General features: G+C 37.8%; 1 protein-coding gene across 1 annotated transcript in view; it reads right to left on the bottom strand.

Annotated features, from left to right (window-relative positions):
• LOC140251378 (connector enhancer of kinase suppressor of ras 2-like) overlaps positions 1-19,048 on the bottom strand; it is a 177,067-nt gene that overhangs the window by 80,336 nt on the left and 77,683 nt on the right. Inside the window, exons 4-7 of the mRNA XM_072335085.1 lie at positions 15,761-15,963; positions 14,343-14,430; positions 9,051-9,092; positions 1,985-2,104 (exon numbers count right to left, since the gene is read on the bottom strand). Coding sequence (XP_072191186.1) covers positions 1,985-2,104; positions 9,051-9,092; positions 14,343-14,430; positions 15,761-15,963 — 453 coding nt within the window. The remainder of the gene's footprint in view (positions 1-1,984; positions 2,105-9,050; positions 9,093-14,342; positions 14,431-15,760; positions 15,964-19,048) is intronic.

Below are 19,048 nucleotides of genomic sequence, written 5' to 3'. Positions count from 1 at the left end.
ACTGCTCACATGATTTTTCTTTTATTCCCATTTATAGTTCTTTTTCATGTTTTTTTCCTATGCAGAACACAGTGTCAGCAAAATTGATTATAAAGAACTTTCCAACCTACCATGTTATAGTGCATTCACAATTAGGCACAGAAAAGTCAGTCAATTCACAGTGATTTCGCTTCAGCTCAAAAAAAATTTAAACGGGCAAATTTGATTGCAATGCTTATCTCACATCCTCCATCAGCAGCACCCACTTACTGCAGTTGTGTTAGCTATAAAAGTACTGGTACATTGCAGATGGTTGAGTATGTACACCACAGCACTTTCACCTAGTGACAGAGCCTATTCTACTGCATGGGCAAAGCACAGGCTCTGCTTGATGTTCCACTGGAAAAGAGGGCAGTTTGGAGGAAACTACAGGCCATTTGACTGCCCATGACAGTGCAACCAAGAAGTCTCATTTTGGTAACCAGTGTCATAAAGGATTAAATCAAACCCTGAGACTTTATGATAAATTGCTTTGAGAGTGTACTAATCACATCCAAGAAGCCAGTTGAATGTTTCTGGATTGAAAGGAAACTCATAGAGATCCAGATTGCTAGTGTGCAGGACTGTATTAGCCTTAATGCAGGTCAAAAGCATCAGCAGTGTTACAGTATATATATTAGACAAACTATAAGTGATACTGACTTGACATTTCTTGGATCTCCCTGAATTAACTCACTAATTGGACAAGAGAAGAAACTAAGCCAAAAAGACAGGAGATTTGGTCATTACGGATGCATCACAGCAAATAATATTTGTCTGTCTTCATGATTACATATTGTAAAAGTGTGTATGATGCCAAAAAGTTGAAGTATTTTATTGATCTGTAGTGTTCTTTATAAACTGTACCTATCTAACACTAAATTACATATATTTAATCGTAAAAAAAATTACTTATGGTATTAATGCAGTCTCAAATCAGTATGTGTACCTCACTAATTATGCTCTTGTAACTTTGAGAGAATTTGCACGTCATCTTTGCTGCTGTTCATTCAGTATAGAATAAAGACTAAGATACTGAAATAATACAAAACAGCTAAACGGGAATTAAAACAAACACTCAGATATAAAGAAGAAACATAACACAGTGTGTATAGTGACACTAGAACATGTTTTAATTTGGCAGTAGAATCTTAAGTTCCCAAGCACTTTTCCTATCTAAACCTCTTACAGCCTACCGATACCAGAATGTATCAGTGTGAAGTGGGAAACTAAGGAAAAGATACAGAAATCTTTACCTACTGACACCTAAACCTCACAAAAATCCCTTGCCTAAGTGTAACACTACAGTAATACTAAGAAATGGTAGCAAAATAATTATTACACTGTGAACTCTGGAGAGAATTTTAATTGTATGACCAATTACTAATGCAAAGCAACTGGGATGTTGAGAAGACACCTACCTGGTCTGCTCAGCGAACAGCAGTTTGTGAATATAAGGGATGTATTTTGCTTTTGGGGTGATATTTATCAAAGTTTTATTTTACCAAATGGTAAGGGAGGCATGTAACTATTTTAATGCAAAAAAAAAAAAAACAACCTACCGGCCACTAATCATTTTCAAAGCACATTAACTAATGACAATGAATGCTCAAATATGTACATATACAAATAATAATAATAATAATAATAATTTACTATTTTAGTGCATTTCAAAAGCTGTAATAGGGTTATCAAGAGACTATAACTTATTTTCAAGCTGCTCATATGTTTACTAGTTGCACATCAAGCTCCAGATGAAACTGACAATGATACTGACTACAATCCTTTTATTTGCATAAATGCTAATTAAACTACTTTCAGAAAACATATTCAGCTTACTAAAAGAAATCAAATAAATATAATAGCAGGATATGAATGAAAATACATTCTCATTTCTTGAACTGTACTTTTATAAAATAAAGATATGAGGCTTGTACTCTAATACTTAAACTCCTTTGGTACTTACCAAACCTTCACTAGGCATGATGCTGGTGAGATGAACTACCTCTAGATGCGCTGACTGTGACACCAGAGAATCAGATGAGAGTGAAATGATGTGGTCACAAATTCCAGACAAGGTTTTACACTACAAAGGAAAATAAGTCAAAGAAAAATATAATTCCTTGTATTTAACTGAAACTACTGGCAGTGTTCTTATGCCTGAGAACAATCTGAGAATAAACAGTTTATTTCTCTCCTAAAAACTACAGGTTGTCAAGAATTGAAGTTGTGAAGTATTGGGAAGTTAAGATCAAGAGCATAGAATGACAAAAAGTATCTGTGCCAATAAAATGCCTGTACAGTACTTTTGAACAAAAGGTTATACTGTGTACTGAGAGCATTCATGCATCAAAAATACCCAAACATACTTTAAGAAAATGCTTGATGAACTTAATCTGGTCTGTTATTATAAGAAACCATAATAAATTAAATGGAAATAGAGTGAAGCCTGCAAAATCCACTTGTGAAGTGTGTGAATCCACAGACACCTTCAAAATAGGAACCATATTTCTAAGGTGGTGATAATGACAAATTAAATCTATTAACTAAAACCCTTAAGTGTGTGGATTAGAAAGAAGTTGATCTGGACTCTTGGAGAATCTTAATGTGTAAAGACCAAGTTTAAAGCGTTCAAAAAGAATATGTCCCAAAATATTTGAACCTAGTCTGAAGGCATGTCATGGTTTTGCAACTTTGTAATTTTACTATCAGTATTCCACATCATAACATCATGTTAAGCATAGATAATTTTGACGAATCTGCTGCTCACAGAAAGAAGACTACATGTCCCAGGGAGCACCACGGTCAGTCATATGACCAGGACTATATAATCTCACTTCAGTGCTGGACTCGTTCTCTCGGATCCTGCCAGCCATGGGGGAGTGTGTGGAAGCGTTCCAGCCGTTTCGCCTAGAGTTACAGTAGGCCTCTCGGTTTCGGGACTCACTCTCTCTTATTTTACTTGATTTGTTAGCCTTAATTCCAATTATATTGCATTATATTGTGTTATTCTGTATTCCGATATAGTATTTAGTAAAATAAGTGTGCCTCCTTAGATCGTTGCCGCTGTATTTATTTTCTCTTTCCTTGTTTTCTTTTCCTTTTGGGATAGCGGCCCTGCAGGCCGTCTATACCCCTGTCATGGGTGCCGGTAGATTTTAGGGTAACCTGTGACATAATTGGTGGAGAATGCGGGCAGATTGCCAAGAAATTTGGGCAAAAAGGGGCAAAAGTGGGCAAAAACTGCAAAAGCTGCTGTTTTTCCTGCTGTCCTTTTAGTTTTTTACAGAGCTACGAGTTTTTTTTTCATTAAGGAGCTATCTGAAGTTTACGTTTCTGCACCTGGGAGCTTGACCTTGAAAGTCCAGGCGGACTGCCAATACCCCGGAATATTTTGTAAACTTTTAGCTCTGCTATCTCGTTATAGAAGAGAGGAAAAAAAAAAATGTGTGCTCTGTTAAAACTGCTTGTAAAACTGCTTTTCAGGGGACTGCATGCTCCTTGTCCCTTCCCTGAATCCATTATGCAGTTTTTGAATGCCCATTTGACCACACTGTTAATTTCCCTGAACATACTGTTGGTTATTTTATTAATCTCACTCAGTATCTGGATTTATAACATTCTGAGGAAGTCTTCCCCAGAACCAGAGAATACTGAGTGGCAGGGAGTGTGGAGAGGCTTTGATGAGACTTTAAAAAGACAGACATCTTCAGCGTCATGGAGCTTTACTCCTGAACACTTGAAGAATCCTGAGAGCTTGATCGCATATTTGAGGCAGGAATGTTGCGGCACAGGCAGATCTCAGGAGGCACAAATGATTTGGGGCCTGGCTAATGCCTATTGGGCCTTATTCAATTTTGAAGCTGAGAGAGAGAGTCTCAGAGCTGAAAAGGCAGAGAGGGAAAAAGTTTTTGAAGCTGAGAGAGAGAGTCTCAGAGCTGAGATGGAGAGTCTCAGAGCTGAGAGATATGACCTCCTATATCAGCGTGACACCCTCCGGTCCGAACTTGATGCCCTCTGGTCCAGGCAAGATGCACCCCAGTCTGTGAGAGACGCCCTTCAGTCCGAGTGTAACACTCTCCAGTCCGAGTGTGACACTCTCCAGTTCGAGTGTGACACCCTCCAGTCTGGACATGACACTCTCCAGTCCAAGTGCAACACTCTCCAGTCCGAGCGCAACGCCCTCCAGTCTGAGCACGACGCCCTCCAGTCCGAGTGTAACAACCTCCGGTCAGAGCAAGGCTCCTTCCCGAGCCCAGACGAGGCAGCCTGTAGCGGAGCAGCGCAACCCCAAGCGGACAACACCGGTCCCGGCTCCCCCGGTGGGTCTGTTCCATATCTGGAAGGGGTTAGTGCGCTTCCGGGCTGAGCAGGCACCCGCTGCTATGGCCACGGGGCAGGAGGTCGTGCTGCCCCCCATCCAGCCCGCTGGAGGCCCGGCTGTCCGGCATGAGGGGTGGCCTTAGATGTGGCTGAACAGGAGAGGTGGCCAATGCTTCATCTTTATACTGATTCATGGACGGTGGCAAATGTCTTATGGGGGTGGTTGCAGCAGTGAGAACAAAACAACTGGCAACGACAAAGAGGTAAACCTATTTGGGCTGCTGAACTGTGGAAAAACATTGCTGCCCAAATAAGAAACATTGTTGTAAAGGTGCGCCATGTAGATGCTCACGTGCCTAAGAGTAAGGCTACCGAAGAACATTAAAATAACCATCAGGTTGATCGAGCTGCCAAAATTGAGGTGGCTCAAATAGACTTGGACTGGCAGAACAAGGCCGAATTATTCCTAGCTTGATGGGCCCATGAGACCTTGGGCCATCAAGCAAGAGATGCAACATATAAGTGGTCCAGAGACCGAGGGGTGGACTTAATTATGCATGCTATTGCTCAGGTCATTCATGACTGTGAAATATGCGCCATAATTAAACAAGCCAAGAGGAGGAAACCTTTTTGGGGGGAAGGGCGATGGCAAAAATATAAATATGGGGAGGCATGGTAGGTTGATGATATCACCTTGCCATGATCTCGCAATGGTAAGCGTTATGTGCTCACCATGGTGGAGGCAACCACTGGGTGGCTTGAAACATACGCAGTACCCCATGCTATCACCTGAAATACCATATTAGGGCTGGAGAAGCAAGTTCTATGGAGGCATGGTACTCCAGACACTGCCCCAGCAGTTCCACTCCTATCCCTGTCACCTGGGCAAGAAGCAGGAGCTCATGGTGAGGATGGTGTGGATGTGCCAAGTGAGCCACCCCGCAGTGAGGGGGGTCATCCCGCAGCCACGAGGCCTGGGTTCACTGTTCCCCTATGAGGGTTTGGAGCTGAACTCTCCAGGCCAGGATGTGAAGCTGCTGGCACAATCGTGTGCCCCGGTGGCGCGGTGATAGAAGTGCCGCTTGCAACACCGGAGGCCTGGGTTCGAATCCCCGCTGTGGCACAAGTGGTAGAAGTGCTGCTCTGCTACACAGAGGGCTCGAATCCCGGGAGTTGGACTCGATGACCTCTAAGGTCCCTTCCAACTCGCATAATACTGTGATACAGTGATCACCTGCTGGGGAGTTTCTTGATGAGCCCCTCCTTGATGCTTCTCTTCCACTGGACGGAACAGATGACTTGGAGGATGGCCATACCACCAGCAGTGATGCTGGTCTGCTTCTCCCCTCTGCTTATGCTCTGGGCTCCTGACCTGATATCCAGATTGATGGAGACAGAGGAGGACAGTCCCAAGAAGTCCTCCGTGCAGTGGCCCTGTAGCTTAGGGAAAGGATGAGTGCACCTTGATGTGGGGGAGGCCCCACTAGTGCTGCCTTTCCCCTTTTTCTCCCTCCACCGTTATCATGTTCCTCTTTCTGGCAGTTTTGCCATTTTCTCGAGTTAGTAAATAATAGTGTGTTAAGCTACGGAGTTTTATTTTCAGCTTATGGATTTGCATGAAATAGAAAATAAGGTTGCTGATTGCTCACAACTATGTATGTGTGTGTGTGTGTGTGTAATAAGCATAATGTAATGATGTAGAATAAGGGGTGGAATGTCATGGTTTTGCAACTTTGTAATTTTACTATCAGTATTCCACATCATAACATCATGTTAAGCATAGATAATTTTGACGAATCTGCTGCTCACAGAAAGAAGACTACATGTCCCAGGGAGCACCACGGTCAGTCATATGACCAGGACTATATAATCTCACTTCAGTGCTGGACTCGTTCTCTCGGATCCTGCCAGCCATGGGGGAGTGTGTGGAAGCGTTCCAGCCGTTTCGCCTAGAGTTACAGTAGGCCTCTCGGTTTCGGGACTCACTCTCTCTTATTTTACTTGATTTGTTAGCCTTAATTCCAATTATATTGCATTATATTGTGTTATTCTGTATTCCGATATAGTATTTAGTAAAATAAGTGTGCCTCCTTAGATCGTTGCCGCTGTATTTATTTTCTCTTTCCTTGTTTTCTTTTCCTTTTGGGATAGCGGCCCTGCAGGCCGTCTATACCCCTGTCATGGGTGCCGGTAGATTTTAGGGTAACCTGTGACAAGGCATGCATTTAAGATGAATTCCAGAGTGGTCTTGCAGTCAAACTTACTGTATGCATCTATTTTCCTTCAGGGACTACGCACTCATTTTCCCTAATTATAGAAAACGGTAGTGAAATCCCTTAAGGGAAGTTTTGTTTCAGTCATTTGCAAAAGCATGAGGATTTCTAATATATCATTTGACACTATACATACAAGTTAAACAAAGTTGTCATGAGAGATAAAATTAACTGACTGAATTTATAGATTACATTCCCATTCACTGTATGGTTACTCATCTGGAAATGTAAGTACAGCTCTGGAGCACTGGATGTGGCATTTGTATTTTGGACCAGATGCAAGAAGCAAAGCATCACATTCAGGTATGCATGACTGCATCAAAAGGTCAGCAAAATAACAGGAATGTTTCCAGCAGTTTAAGCTCTGGGCCAGGACCCATAAACAAAACTTCAGGTCTTGTCTTCTCACACTGCAGATATGGAAACTGGCTGGCTCAAATAACGTATTTTACTGCTGTTCTACATAAAACCTGCTGGCTGACCCTGGTTGCGTGCAAATGATTTCAGACAGTTTTTGAACTACTGTCATATCAAAATAATATTATTTCCAAATAAAGCACTCTCATGCTTTCACATCTTCTTAAGAACATACAAGCAGATTAAATGCAGATTAAATCCACAGTCTACTTGTGTACCGTTTATAATTTTATCAGTTGTCATATGTAAATACTTTCTCAGTAAAGAAGCTTTAAAATTAAATAAAAAGTAAACAAGTTTTCACTCAGATTTAATCTTATGAATCTTAAGATCTCACCACAGTTCACAAAGTTATTTCAAATCTGTGCTGGGAAAATACTCAAAAATAATATATTGGAATAATTTCAAGTATTACTTTACTGTAAATGTAGTTCAGCACGAACAACAGACACCTGACACTAGTTATAAATAATGCAAAAGCTGAGACAGTATTGATGGGAACAACTGAGGAGAATTTATGAATAACTGCACAGGGAAATATCATTTGATCTAGTGCTATTAATATGAGAAAATGCATTAACATTTGCTAACATTTTTGCCATAAAAAAATAGAAAGTTCTAAAGTCCTGTATACTAGTTTAAAAATGGAAAGTATAAAACTGAAACTTTTCCCTCTTCTACATTTTCAAGCTTCCATTGAGAAGAGGTAGCAAAGTCAAAAGTAACATAAAGATGGAGTTCCAGAAGATGTACACAGATAGAATCACAAGCCACAAATTAAAAGATGTTTGTGTATATATATATATATACATACTCCAAATCCCAGATGATTTTAGGTGCTTTTAGTTCTTTTCAGAATCAGGTTTGCAATAGAGAGCTTTTCTTCCTAAAAGTCACTGCATGCTTTCTGAATTTAACAGCACATCAATGTTTTATGATATATTTTAATCCCTGCTGGAAGCAGAGTATGTGTAAAAGGCTCTAAAAAAAATGTCAGGCACTTGGTAAGAGCTTGTCAAAAGCTTATCTAAACTTGTAAATCCTTCGAGATTTCCCCCAAACCATACATTTTAACTCTATCTTACTGTGAGGACAAGCTTTTTGTTCACGTACCATGAAAATATAAAGTATTAGTACTTAAAGGCCAATATTCAATCGATAACTTTGCATGAGATTCTTCCATTTCCCTTTAGTCATTAGATTTGTTGAGTGCTGGAGGCTTTTACAGTGTTCTGGGTCAGTGACGACCAGAGAAGTTAAAAATGCAAATAGGCAATGGACTGAGAGCATTCTACGCAAGCAGTACTAGCAAGAGTATTACACTACAAAAAGTGTACTGTCGCATCGTATTGTAAAGCTTCTAAAACAACCTGAGAAAAATAAAGAAGTATTCTTAATTAACTGTAGTTGGGGAGAGTGAGATGCAGCCTTGCATGCAAAGATAAACAGGCATGGGTACCAGAAGAAAACTGATTCTTAAGGCTTAAATTAAAAAGATGTCCAATTTAGCAAGGTGTAAAAAGACTTGATAGTTCTGGTTCTGAAGTTAATCACATCACCTTCTGGGATCCTCCAATCTTCAGAGAATTTGAAGACATTATCTTAGGTGAAAAAATGTTTTAATAACATTTTTGTGTAGAGTCTATATTTCTTTAGGTCGATTATAAAAGAAAGCACATTTTGGAGTTTGAAATGTGGACTACTGAGGCAATAATTAAAGTGGCTGAGAAGAGGCACAACCTGCTAGTACTAAGCTGGTTTCATGGGCCACAGTCTACACAAGCTGATCTCTCTTCTTGCTTGTGTTAAAAAGACTTTTTAACTACATGCACATATAAGTATATGTATATATAACAGTTTTATTTTACTTATGAAAACTTTAAGTTTCAGCAACTGATATGATTCATGATGAATTTAGTCAAAAGTAACCTTATTGTCCTATAGTGGAATTTAATACTTTTTAAAAAATGATTAAAGGGCATGACATAGGACTCGAGAATACCATAATAGAATACTTACCACGTGAAGAATTTTGTTTTCTGTTTCATACACTGTACAATCCTATGGGAAAATAAAACAAACATAATTAATGCATAGTGTTTAAATTTCCTATTAAGAAAGAAAAGAATGCTTAATACTATCAACTCTCTCTTACAGATGAACCACAATCCCAAACTCTTCAGTTCATCATGTCCAGAATGTCACTTCATAAAAGTAACCTGACTTTTCTTATGGCTCATTTAACCTCAGGGATGATCTAGTCTTCCATTATAGTAAAGAATTTTTTCTGCTCAGTACAAGCAGTAAAATACATTTAAAGCAGTGGGGACAGTCATGAAAATAATAAATTTAAAAAAAAAACAAACAACAAAATTAAATGAATGTAATTGATCTAGCATCTTGGAAATTCCCTGAAACTCAGAGCAGAAGAGGCATTGCCCAGCTCTGCAAGGAAGAATGCATGCTGTTGTACAAGTGGTGTGAGGTGCAAACTGCTGTGTCAGACATAACAATGGGCAGGCTGTGCTACTGTAAAGTGTCAGAAGCAGGAGTAAGCAAAAATTATTTTGACAAGTACAACATTAAAGATGTTAAAGATTATGTGCTTGGTTCATTCTTGCTTCAAGGCCCTAATTATTTTTACTGTCTGCATGGGACAAGAAACAGCCATGGTCCCATTTCTTGAAAGAATTTCTGTAACAGCTCTAGTTTGGGGTTTTAGAGAACACAAGTCACACCAGAAAGGGATGGCAAAAGACTCAGGTTTGCTCATACTGCACACTGGTTCAGAGATATCCAGAGGGTTTCACTGCTTTAGAGTTCCCAAAGTTAGAACTGAAAATATAGTCCTAATTGTCCTCTATATTTGCTAACGGCTTGTAACTTCCAGAGCAGCCATTTTCCTATTTGTCACTTTAAGGATAGTAATTCTTACCAATCATAACTTAAAACACTGCTCACATAACTCACATCTTTTATTTAATAGCATTACAGGCAGACAGAATATGACTTATATTTCGTGAATGAAAGTACAACATTTCCTAAAAGGTTTCTACTGCCTCTACAAAGCTCTTTAAACTTTGGAAGACTTCCTCAGAACAGTTCTCTACTGCAAAGCACAGCCATAGCATGAGAGTACTGAATCCTTTCCTACAGAAGAGAGTCCAAGTGCACTGAGAGAAAAAGCAGCTTCTCCTGCCAGTAAGTACTCCAAACTGCCTCGCCAGCTCTCATGATGTTTTACAAAAATTAAATTAAAAGGAACATAACAAAACTGCAAGCGTGCCAGGCAAAGTGAGATTAAAATAGAAATGCCTGGAATTCCTCCACAAAGCAGTCACCTTAGAGGCCACCTGCAGCCCTGTCCCCAGAGCTCCAGAACCTTCTGTCCCCGAAGGCTTTGTGGTGGGCACTGGTCTGTGACACCAACCAATTGTGTCAAAGGGGGGCTTTTATTTAACAAAATCTGAGGAGAAAATGTTTCTGAGGTGTCCCAGCATTTCAGCCATGCTGACAGATGTTATTTAAGTCAATTAATGTTTAATAGCAGTAAAAATAAAATTGGAAAACTGCTAAATGAGTCATTGCATTGGAAGGAGCATTTTACAGAGCAAGTTAAGGACTTCAGGATATACTTTCAGGTTATATTTGAAGTTAAAAAAATACTTTGGTTTCTTTTCCTTAAATAAATTTTTAAGTAAATTTTACTTTCTGATATACCTAGAAGATCCTCTAACTTAAGTTCCCGTAAAGTTATCATCATTTCCTCTTTTCAGGATCAACAAGATAGCAGTAACAGTTAAGTGCTTTAAACTTCCCATAAATTAATTCCAACATCCTCACCCCATTTGCTCTCAAAGTAGATTAGCTGCATGATCATCTTAGGCTGTGGCATTCTCTGCAGGAGCCTCTGCAACTGACTGACAGCTCCCTGCTCCCCTTGTCCAGCAGAAAAAGCCCTTGGCTGTGTCCCATCCAAGAAGGCCATATCCAGGCCTGCTTTTGTGGGCCACTGTGGTGAGGAGCCCAGGGCAGCTTTACCTGTGTGAACCATGCAGCCTTGTGCACACACCTGGAGCAACAGAGGCTGCTTCACCCACATCATTAAGCATTTATTCTGGAGAACTGGCACTTCTGTGGAAGAATTAGTCTCCATGTGAAGACAGTTTTCAAAATGAGAAAGTTAAAACCAGATTGCGAATGACAAGGAACACAGAGGAATTTATATTAGCATTTCATGGTCAAGTATCCCTTTGATGTTTCCTCTGTATTCATGCTGTTATTTTCTTCAGAACAAAAATAAGAATGCAATTAGTCAGTTTGGTTGGCAATGCCCAAGGCAGTTTTTCTTACATGCTTTACACACTTCAAACAGCATATCTACCATCTCCCTTTAACCCTGCAAGTACCAAGAGAAACACATGATCACAGGAGTGCTTATTGCTTGATTTCAGAGCTAATAGTGCTATCTAAATTATTCCTTTAATTTCTGTGCAAGAAAAATAATATGAGCTTAATTCCAAACAAGCTCAATTACTTTAGGTCAAATAATAGAAGACTTGCGTAGAGTAAAACTGAAATTTTACTGCTTTGTAGAGCAGAATTAATGTTAGCTATACTTAGGTTGCACACCCAAGATTACATTAGCATTAAAATTGTTAATGGCTTTGGGATTCCTTCCAAAACATATGTATAAAAACCTTTTTTTTTTTTTTTTTCTTTTTTTTTTTAACTGAGAGGTTAAAAGCACTTGCAATATTATACTAAAATTCTAAGATATATAGGTCACAACATCCTTCTGATGTTTTTTGTTTTTTTTTTTTTTTTTTTTTTTTTTTTTTCTTGTTTTTCCCCTGACACACAGAAATGCACAAGGGATCTCATTAGGAAAAAAATAAAAATAAAAAATTCTTCCAGGACTAACATTAATAGTATTTTGATCTACTCTTTTAGAAGACAAATAATAGTTGTATTCTTTCTCCATCCTCCATGGCCATGAAGATGTTAAAAATGTATTGTGTTTCTTCGAGCTAAAAAAACTAAAATTAAGCAGCAGCATTCCATTTCTCCTCTGCAAAACAGGGAAGTACAGGAATTATGAAATAATCACTCCTACAGTATTACGTACAAGCCAGTTTCTGCACTGCCCACAGCATTCTGACTTGGAAAGGTATCACACCTTCACAACTCTTTTAAGATAAAAGAGCTTGTTTTTGAATATTGATAAAGAAAAAAACCTGGTAGGACTTGCATACAATCATGGTGCATTCAAAATTTTAGTTTGCAATTCTGAAAGAGATCACAGATACTGCTGAAATTTGCAGATACTGTAAAAACTGTGAAGGGTAATTGGGCCCCAAAATTAAGATGCCTTTTGCAGCTTCCTATGTAATGCTTTTCATTTACAATTTCTCTATTTATTTTAAGGAAATGTAGGTTTGTGAGGGATAAGAAAACTAAGTACAATTAAGTGTTACATATCTAAAATTTATCTCATTCAGTATAAAAAAACAGTCTATGAGAATGGTTTCTATTATTTATGCCACTCACTTCATATTTTAGTCTACAGTTAAGATTACATGTTTTTTTAGGTGAGACATCTTTGCTTTCAGATCAGTTTTCCTCAGATTTAGTAACAATAAAGCCATCTCACTCTGAGGGATATTGTTTTATCAGTACTTTTTGGTGCTAAGTTGTACATACTGTAAAACTATCAGATAGCTATGAAGCAACGCAGATCTGAAAATAAGGTAAGAAAAAGACAAACCTGGTATTGATTTGTAACTAAACTTAAAAATAAACTAAACATTTTTCATTCTGGGTTGTCCCGGAGACTGTTCTCTAAGATACATTGTTTTTAAGTTGCCAAAATGAAGACAGCTTTTGGAATGAAATGGTATTGAAGAAATAAAACAAAACCCCAACTTATTACTGGCAGAGAAGAGAATTTCATTTGCCAAAAGCAGTCAAAAGAATAGAAGAAATGGAGACCGCAATTTTCTTATTTTCACCTAGACCACTGGGAAAAATTAAACTCACACAAAGAAAGTGCAATATCAGCTGAAGAGAGGAATCAGAATCCAAAATTTTGTACTGCAGAGAAGTTCATTTTGCTTAGTCTGTAAATCAAAAATAGCCTAGTGTTATAAACACTAAAAGGAAGCTTCATAGAGATACATTAATAATTAAATGTCTACATAGGAATTTATATACAAAGAAAAGAAAAAAAAAGGATTGTTTGTTTTCTACTGCAATAGTGCATAAAGGTAAAAAATTCTCAAAAGCAAAAAAAGCTGAGTATTAGAAATTAAGGATAATAGCGTAAAAGATGTAATTATGTGTCAGTCTTGGTTACACAATGTACACACAAAATCTGGTAGATACTTGACTTATTTGCTTTTTTTAATGCAAGAAATAATACAGAGGAAAAAAAGATTGCAGAATATTGCTATTTCAGAAAGCCTCTTAAGTGAGTTTTGTTGCTGATTTACTCTGTCTACCTGAAGAACTGCCAGATAAAAATCAAGGGGCATGCAATGGATTCCCCTTCTACTGGAAGAAGGTCCAGGTTGCTTACAAAACTACAGTGAAGCAAGACTTCATCTTGTTTCCCCTTCACTTTTCAACTTTCAATTTTCCTTCCTTCCAAGACAGTCCTTTTCTGTACTCCAACATCTTCCACTCACAAGAAGGGAAGCTCAGTGTAAAAATTTGTGAAACTAACTCACACTCCATTTTTCTGTACTTGTGTGTGACTTCCTTTACTTCAGAGGCAGATGCTGAAGATAACAATAGCGACTCTTATTGTTTGTAAAACATGTAGAACTACAGAACCCTTATTTGCTTCATATTTCACTAGCGTAGTGGTAATTACAAACAACTTTCAGGTAACAGACTCTCTTTTGAGTGAAGAAGACATAGTACAGTTGCATCTTGATATAAGAAAGAACTTGTCCCTGAAATATTTTTAGTTAAACATATTTTAATCTCTAATGATTTGTTTTTTTAGTATTTAACCAGTGGCATTGTTCTTCTATGGCAGTAAATAACATGAAATTGTCCACACAAAATAAAAGTGAATTATTTTTAACTACACGCTATTCTTTGATCCATCCAGATGCATGATTATAGCCAAAAGCTAAAATCTTCCCATCCTCTTACCAAAAGAGGATACAAATACCAAAAGGAATACAAAGGTAATATGCAAAAACAATTTTTTTCTGGTCAAGTAAAAGCTTGGCAATGTTTTTATTATTATGATTTTTGAGCAACTATAAGTACTTGGATATCCTGGAAGATAACCACTCCTACCTGTTGTACAATGGTTGTTAGTTCCAGGCACAGTTGAACAATGTTGTTTTTCAGCAGTGAGTATTCTGTCACACTGACAAATGGAGACCTGTGAGAAAGGAAGGATAGATTTATGTGATATTAAGGATATCTCACAGTACTTATGATTAGTAAATTCATTTTTATACAGGCAAATGTATTTTGTGGTTTAAATCAAGAGAAAGAGTCCAGAAGTAATGAATATACTTTTCAATAAAGCAGCTTTACTGTTTGGTTTTTGTGTGTGTGTGTGTTTTTGTTGTTGTTTGTTTGGTTGTTTTGGTTTGGTTGTTTTGTTTTGGTTGTTTTGTTTGTTTGTTTGTTTGTTTTTGAGTCTTCAGTGGCATTTAGAAGATGTATATAATACAGAGATCGGCTGTACACATGCAAAAGCATGAATCACCTAATCACTACAATCTCCAGCACAAGCCACATAACTTTCATAAAATATGACTATGGAACAAGAAACAATGTTGGCTGGAAGGAAGTGGATCTTGGCTAGAACACCAGAAGTTATCATTCTTAACGTCAATGAAACACGAGTTTCCAAATTATTGTAAGCAGTCAAAATTTCCTTTGTATGGTTCATGAAAAAAGCTTTACTAACTAGTATGACAGCAATCTTCTGCAGCAGTTAGCACCTTAATTCAAAGAGGAAAATAATGCCTCCTTAGTCAATAATAACTTCCTGTGAACTGGGATTTTCTGCAGGCTTTCCACATTCTAACCAAATCTGACCCCGTTTGAATTTATAAGAACTGACAAGGTCATAGCCCAAGAGAATATGAATGCTGGCATTAGGTTAGGGAGATGTCACCAGGATTATACAAATCTCATAAAGGAGGGTGATTCACTCTCACTATGACTTCTAAGGTACCATTTATATACTCAAGAGCACTCAGATTCCAGATAAGTGTCTCTACAGCTGTAACTCCAGAAAAATGGAAACACACAAATTCCATGATGCAATTTTATGTTTTGGGTTCTGTCACCATACAGCTAAAATTTTAACCACATTTATCTGGATTTTTTAATTGAGACAGTGATGGAATCAGGTGAAATAGTTTTAAACTAAAAGAGGGGAGTTTTAGATTAGATGTCAGGGTGAAATTTTTCACTGAGAAACTAGTGAAGTGCTGGAACAGCCTGCCCAGAGAAGTTATGAATGTCCCATCCCTGGAGGTGTTCAAGGCCAGTTTGTATGGGGGTTTGAGCAACCTGATGTGGTGCCCATTTTGGAGGTTGGCAGGAGGATTGGAACTAGATGATCTTTGAGGTCCCTTTCAACCTGAGCTAATCTGTGATTCTATGATGATTCTATGATTCCTTTCCAAATTAAGTGAATACTATCATTTACTTCCATATCCCCATGAGTAGAAGGTCAAGAAAGAGTAAATTACCTGTCCAGCCAGGCTAGTAAGTTCTTGGCAGCACCAATCAGGTCAACTACAGAGGTAAGAAAATCATTTGGCAGTCGTCTGGAGGCCCTGCCATCATAATGGCCACTCCTCCTTCTACCCGTTATAAAATTCTGAAGATTTTTGGCCGAGGCATTCAGCTTGTGAGAGAGAGTTCTCAGGTTTTCGGTCTCCAAACCATAGTTCTGAAGGGAAAGAGGAAAATGCAAGCAAGTGAAATAGGGTGTCGTAAGCCATGTGAACAGAACAATGAGGCAAAATACTCTGACTGGTACTTGGCTAAATAGAAACAAAACTTATGGACATCTGGTGTTATATTAAGCAACAGGATCCTTTGGTTGAAACATGCCCATAGTGCTACCGAGCATGGTGGTCTTTTTGTTCATCTTTCACCTAGCCAATTCTCCACTTAGAGCCAGGTGATAAGTACAAAGATTTCAGCTCTAATACTCTAATAATAATAATAAACTCAGATTCATAGTGAAAGTCTCCAACTGAACTGAACCAAGATCTCTTCCTGCCACAGCAGAATTTAGCGTAAGAAAAAAATTTAATGAGCACTTAAATAAAATCATCTTTCACCATATGAATTGATTGACATTATTCATTTCAACAGTGTGTGTTTTAAAGGATGACTGTTCATCAATACTGCATACTAATTTTACTCACTAAACTTCTTCTTCAAAACAAAGAATAAAGAGCAGCAAGCAATAGGCAATCTTGTTGGATGACAATATTGATATTCGTACAAAGATTAAATGTTTCCAACAACAAAATTCTAATTCTATGATTTACAACAAAATTCTAATTCTATGATTCTATGTTTCTATGAAAAAGACAGAATGCATTGAATGACAACAAGCATATGAGATGAGCTGTATGAAAATCACACAAAATATAAACAAATGGTAGGTGAAGCTACTTGCTAAATTTGGATCAGTTCTGACTGGTGCACAGGCCGGTGCCTTTTCAGCCTGCTATTCTCCCTCTCAGATAATAACTGAAAAATAAATGAAGTTCTCTACCTCCAGCTTGTAGGACAAGGCATGGAAACACTTTGCTATGATCTTAGCTCAATGCAAAGATCTGACTTTTAAAAAGAATTCTAAATGCTAGGGACAGAATTCATTTCAGTATTATGTACATACTATGCCTAAAGCATCCCAGTCAGTCAATGAGGTTTGGAAGCATCACATAGAAGACTAAATTGTGAAGCAAATGAAAATTACATTGGCTTAGTTACAGACAAGAACAATTCTCTTAATCTTTTTTTCCAAAACAAATATCATACAGTTAACAACAGTTTCACTGAAGGAAAGCTCTCTATTTTCAAAAAGTTTATATTTAAAAAGCATGTTGTATTTGATATTTGCATGCCATCTGTTTAATATTTGCAGCTAATCTTTCTTTTATTAAAATACTCAATGAGTTCCCTCCCCTCTATTTTTCTGTCACTTCTACTCATGCCAAGATGATGACTAAGTGGATGTACTGGGATTCCTTCACCAGCTTGCAAACTGTACTAAGCAGTGTTCAGATTCCCCTAAGGAAGAGTTTGATTTTGCATTCTCAACAACATTTTTTTAATGATGATAAATCAGATCCTCCTCCTTTTATTTCCAAGTCATGCCTTGGTTATCCCTGTGGTAACAAGCAGAAAATGCTTCTCCAAATAATTCATTATAGCATAAAAGCTCAGGGAACCTGTCAGTTTATTTTCAATAAAAGTCAAGAGGGAAAGGAAACAGCTGGACCAGAGAGTCCATGAAATGCCAGTGTACTTGCACCAGACTGCAAGTCAAAATTTTGAAGAATGTGGGCTGGTTACTATCAGTGTAATCACCTGGAGTGAATTTTATAGTCTTGATTCAAGTCACTGGAAAACACAAAATGTATTTGAGGAAATCCACCCACTAAGCAGGATTTTTAATCTCAAAGTTTACTAATTAGCATGCCAGTGGTAACTTTAATTAAGGAAAATATAAAGTCTTGAATGTAGAATGGACTAAGAATAAATAAAATGCCATAAAGATAATAAAAGATTAAAGGTAATTTTTCATCACTGTAAAAGTGCTGATGCAAGCTGGAGATTTAATTGAGATCTATTTAGTAAGGTACAATAAAAAGAAAAAAGATAAAATATTATAAAAATGACAGTGAATTAACATCTCTGTGGAAGACAGACATTGTAGTGCTTCCCTCAAATCTAAGATCTTCAGGTAAATGAAACAACCTGAGACAACTATAAAACTGGGAAAGGAAAGATTAAAAATAGTCTTTGAATGTATCACTGCCAAGCACTTCATCCCTATTTACTGCATTAGAAAACTGCTGGAAGTTATGGCTCCCTTAGTCCTTCCCAAGGAGGGAGAAAAAAAAGAGATGTCCCAGAAGAGATAAGAGCAAACAGTTGTTTACACACTCAGATTTGATCTGACTCCATTATGATTCAGTGAATGTACTTAAAAACAAAAGATGGAAAAGAAGCTGTTTAAGAGAATCAATAAGTAGGTGGGTAGCCTTGTTCTGTATATATGACGCTACAAGTACTTGGATCTCTTCTAATTCCCACAGGCATCTCATCTGCATGATGCCAACAGGTAGTCTAAAACCTGCCAAACTAAATTATTATCACAGCTATCATATCAGATCTCAGTTTTCACAGCTACATATTCTGCTCTTACTATGTTAAGTATGTACTGATGCTGTGAGAGATACTGTAGATATGTTTTCAGCCTATGAAATTCTGGCTTCTGACAGGTGATTCCTCTCTTGCACAATAAACCCTAGATATTAATCTGGCTGTAAAAAAACAAAATAAAGAAATACAAACAAGGCCACAATCTTGAAAAGGTTTCAAGTCAGTGCCATTAGCAGTTAGAATTATCTCTTCTGAAACAAACGAGTAAAAAAATCTTCACCAAAATAAAAACAAACCAAATCAAGGTTTCCTCCATTCCCTGTTTCTATTTCATGATGCTTAAGGCTGTTAGATAGTCCTTTTGTTTGATTTATTGATTATTCTATTAGTAGCAGTGGACACACAGGTTCAGATGAGAAATACTGATTGCTGAAGTGACCCCAAGCAATGTGTCACTAGAAGAACTACATAGCCATGCACTTTTCCTAATCTCCTTAAAAACTTGGTTACAGGACAGCTCAGTGAGAACAAAGTCCAGATGAGCCCAGCACACTCCCTGTCAGCAAATCAGGACTCACAGGTATATTGCAGGAAGTGTAACTGCAGTGAGAAAGTAAGAGCCAATCTTG

Source organism: Excalfactoria chinensis, chromosome 4, assembly GCF_039878825.1.
Source record: "Excalfactoria chinensis isolate bCotChi1 chromosome 4, bCotChi1.hap2, whole genome shotgun sequence".
Taxonomy (NCBI): domain Eukaryota; kingdom Metazoa; phylum Chordata; class Aves; order Galliformes; family Phasianidae; genus Excalfactoria; species Excalfactoria chinensis.
Note: the sequence above shows the minus strand (reverse complement) of the source record. Positions and strands in the feature narration are given on the sequence as shown.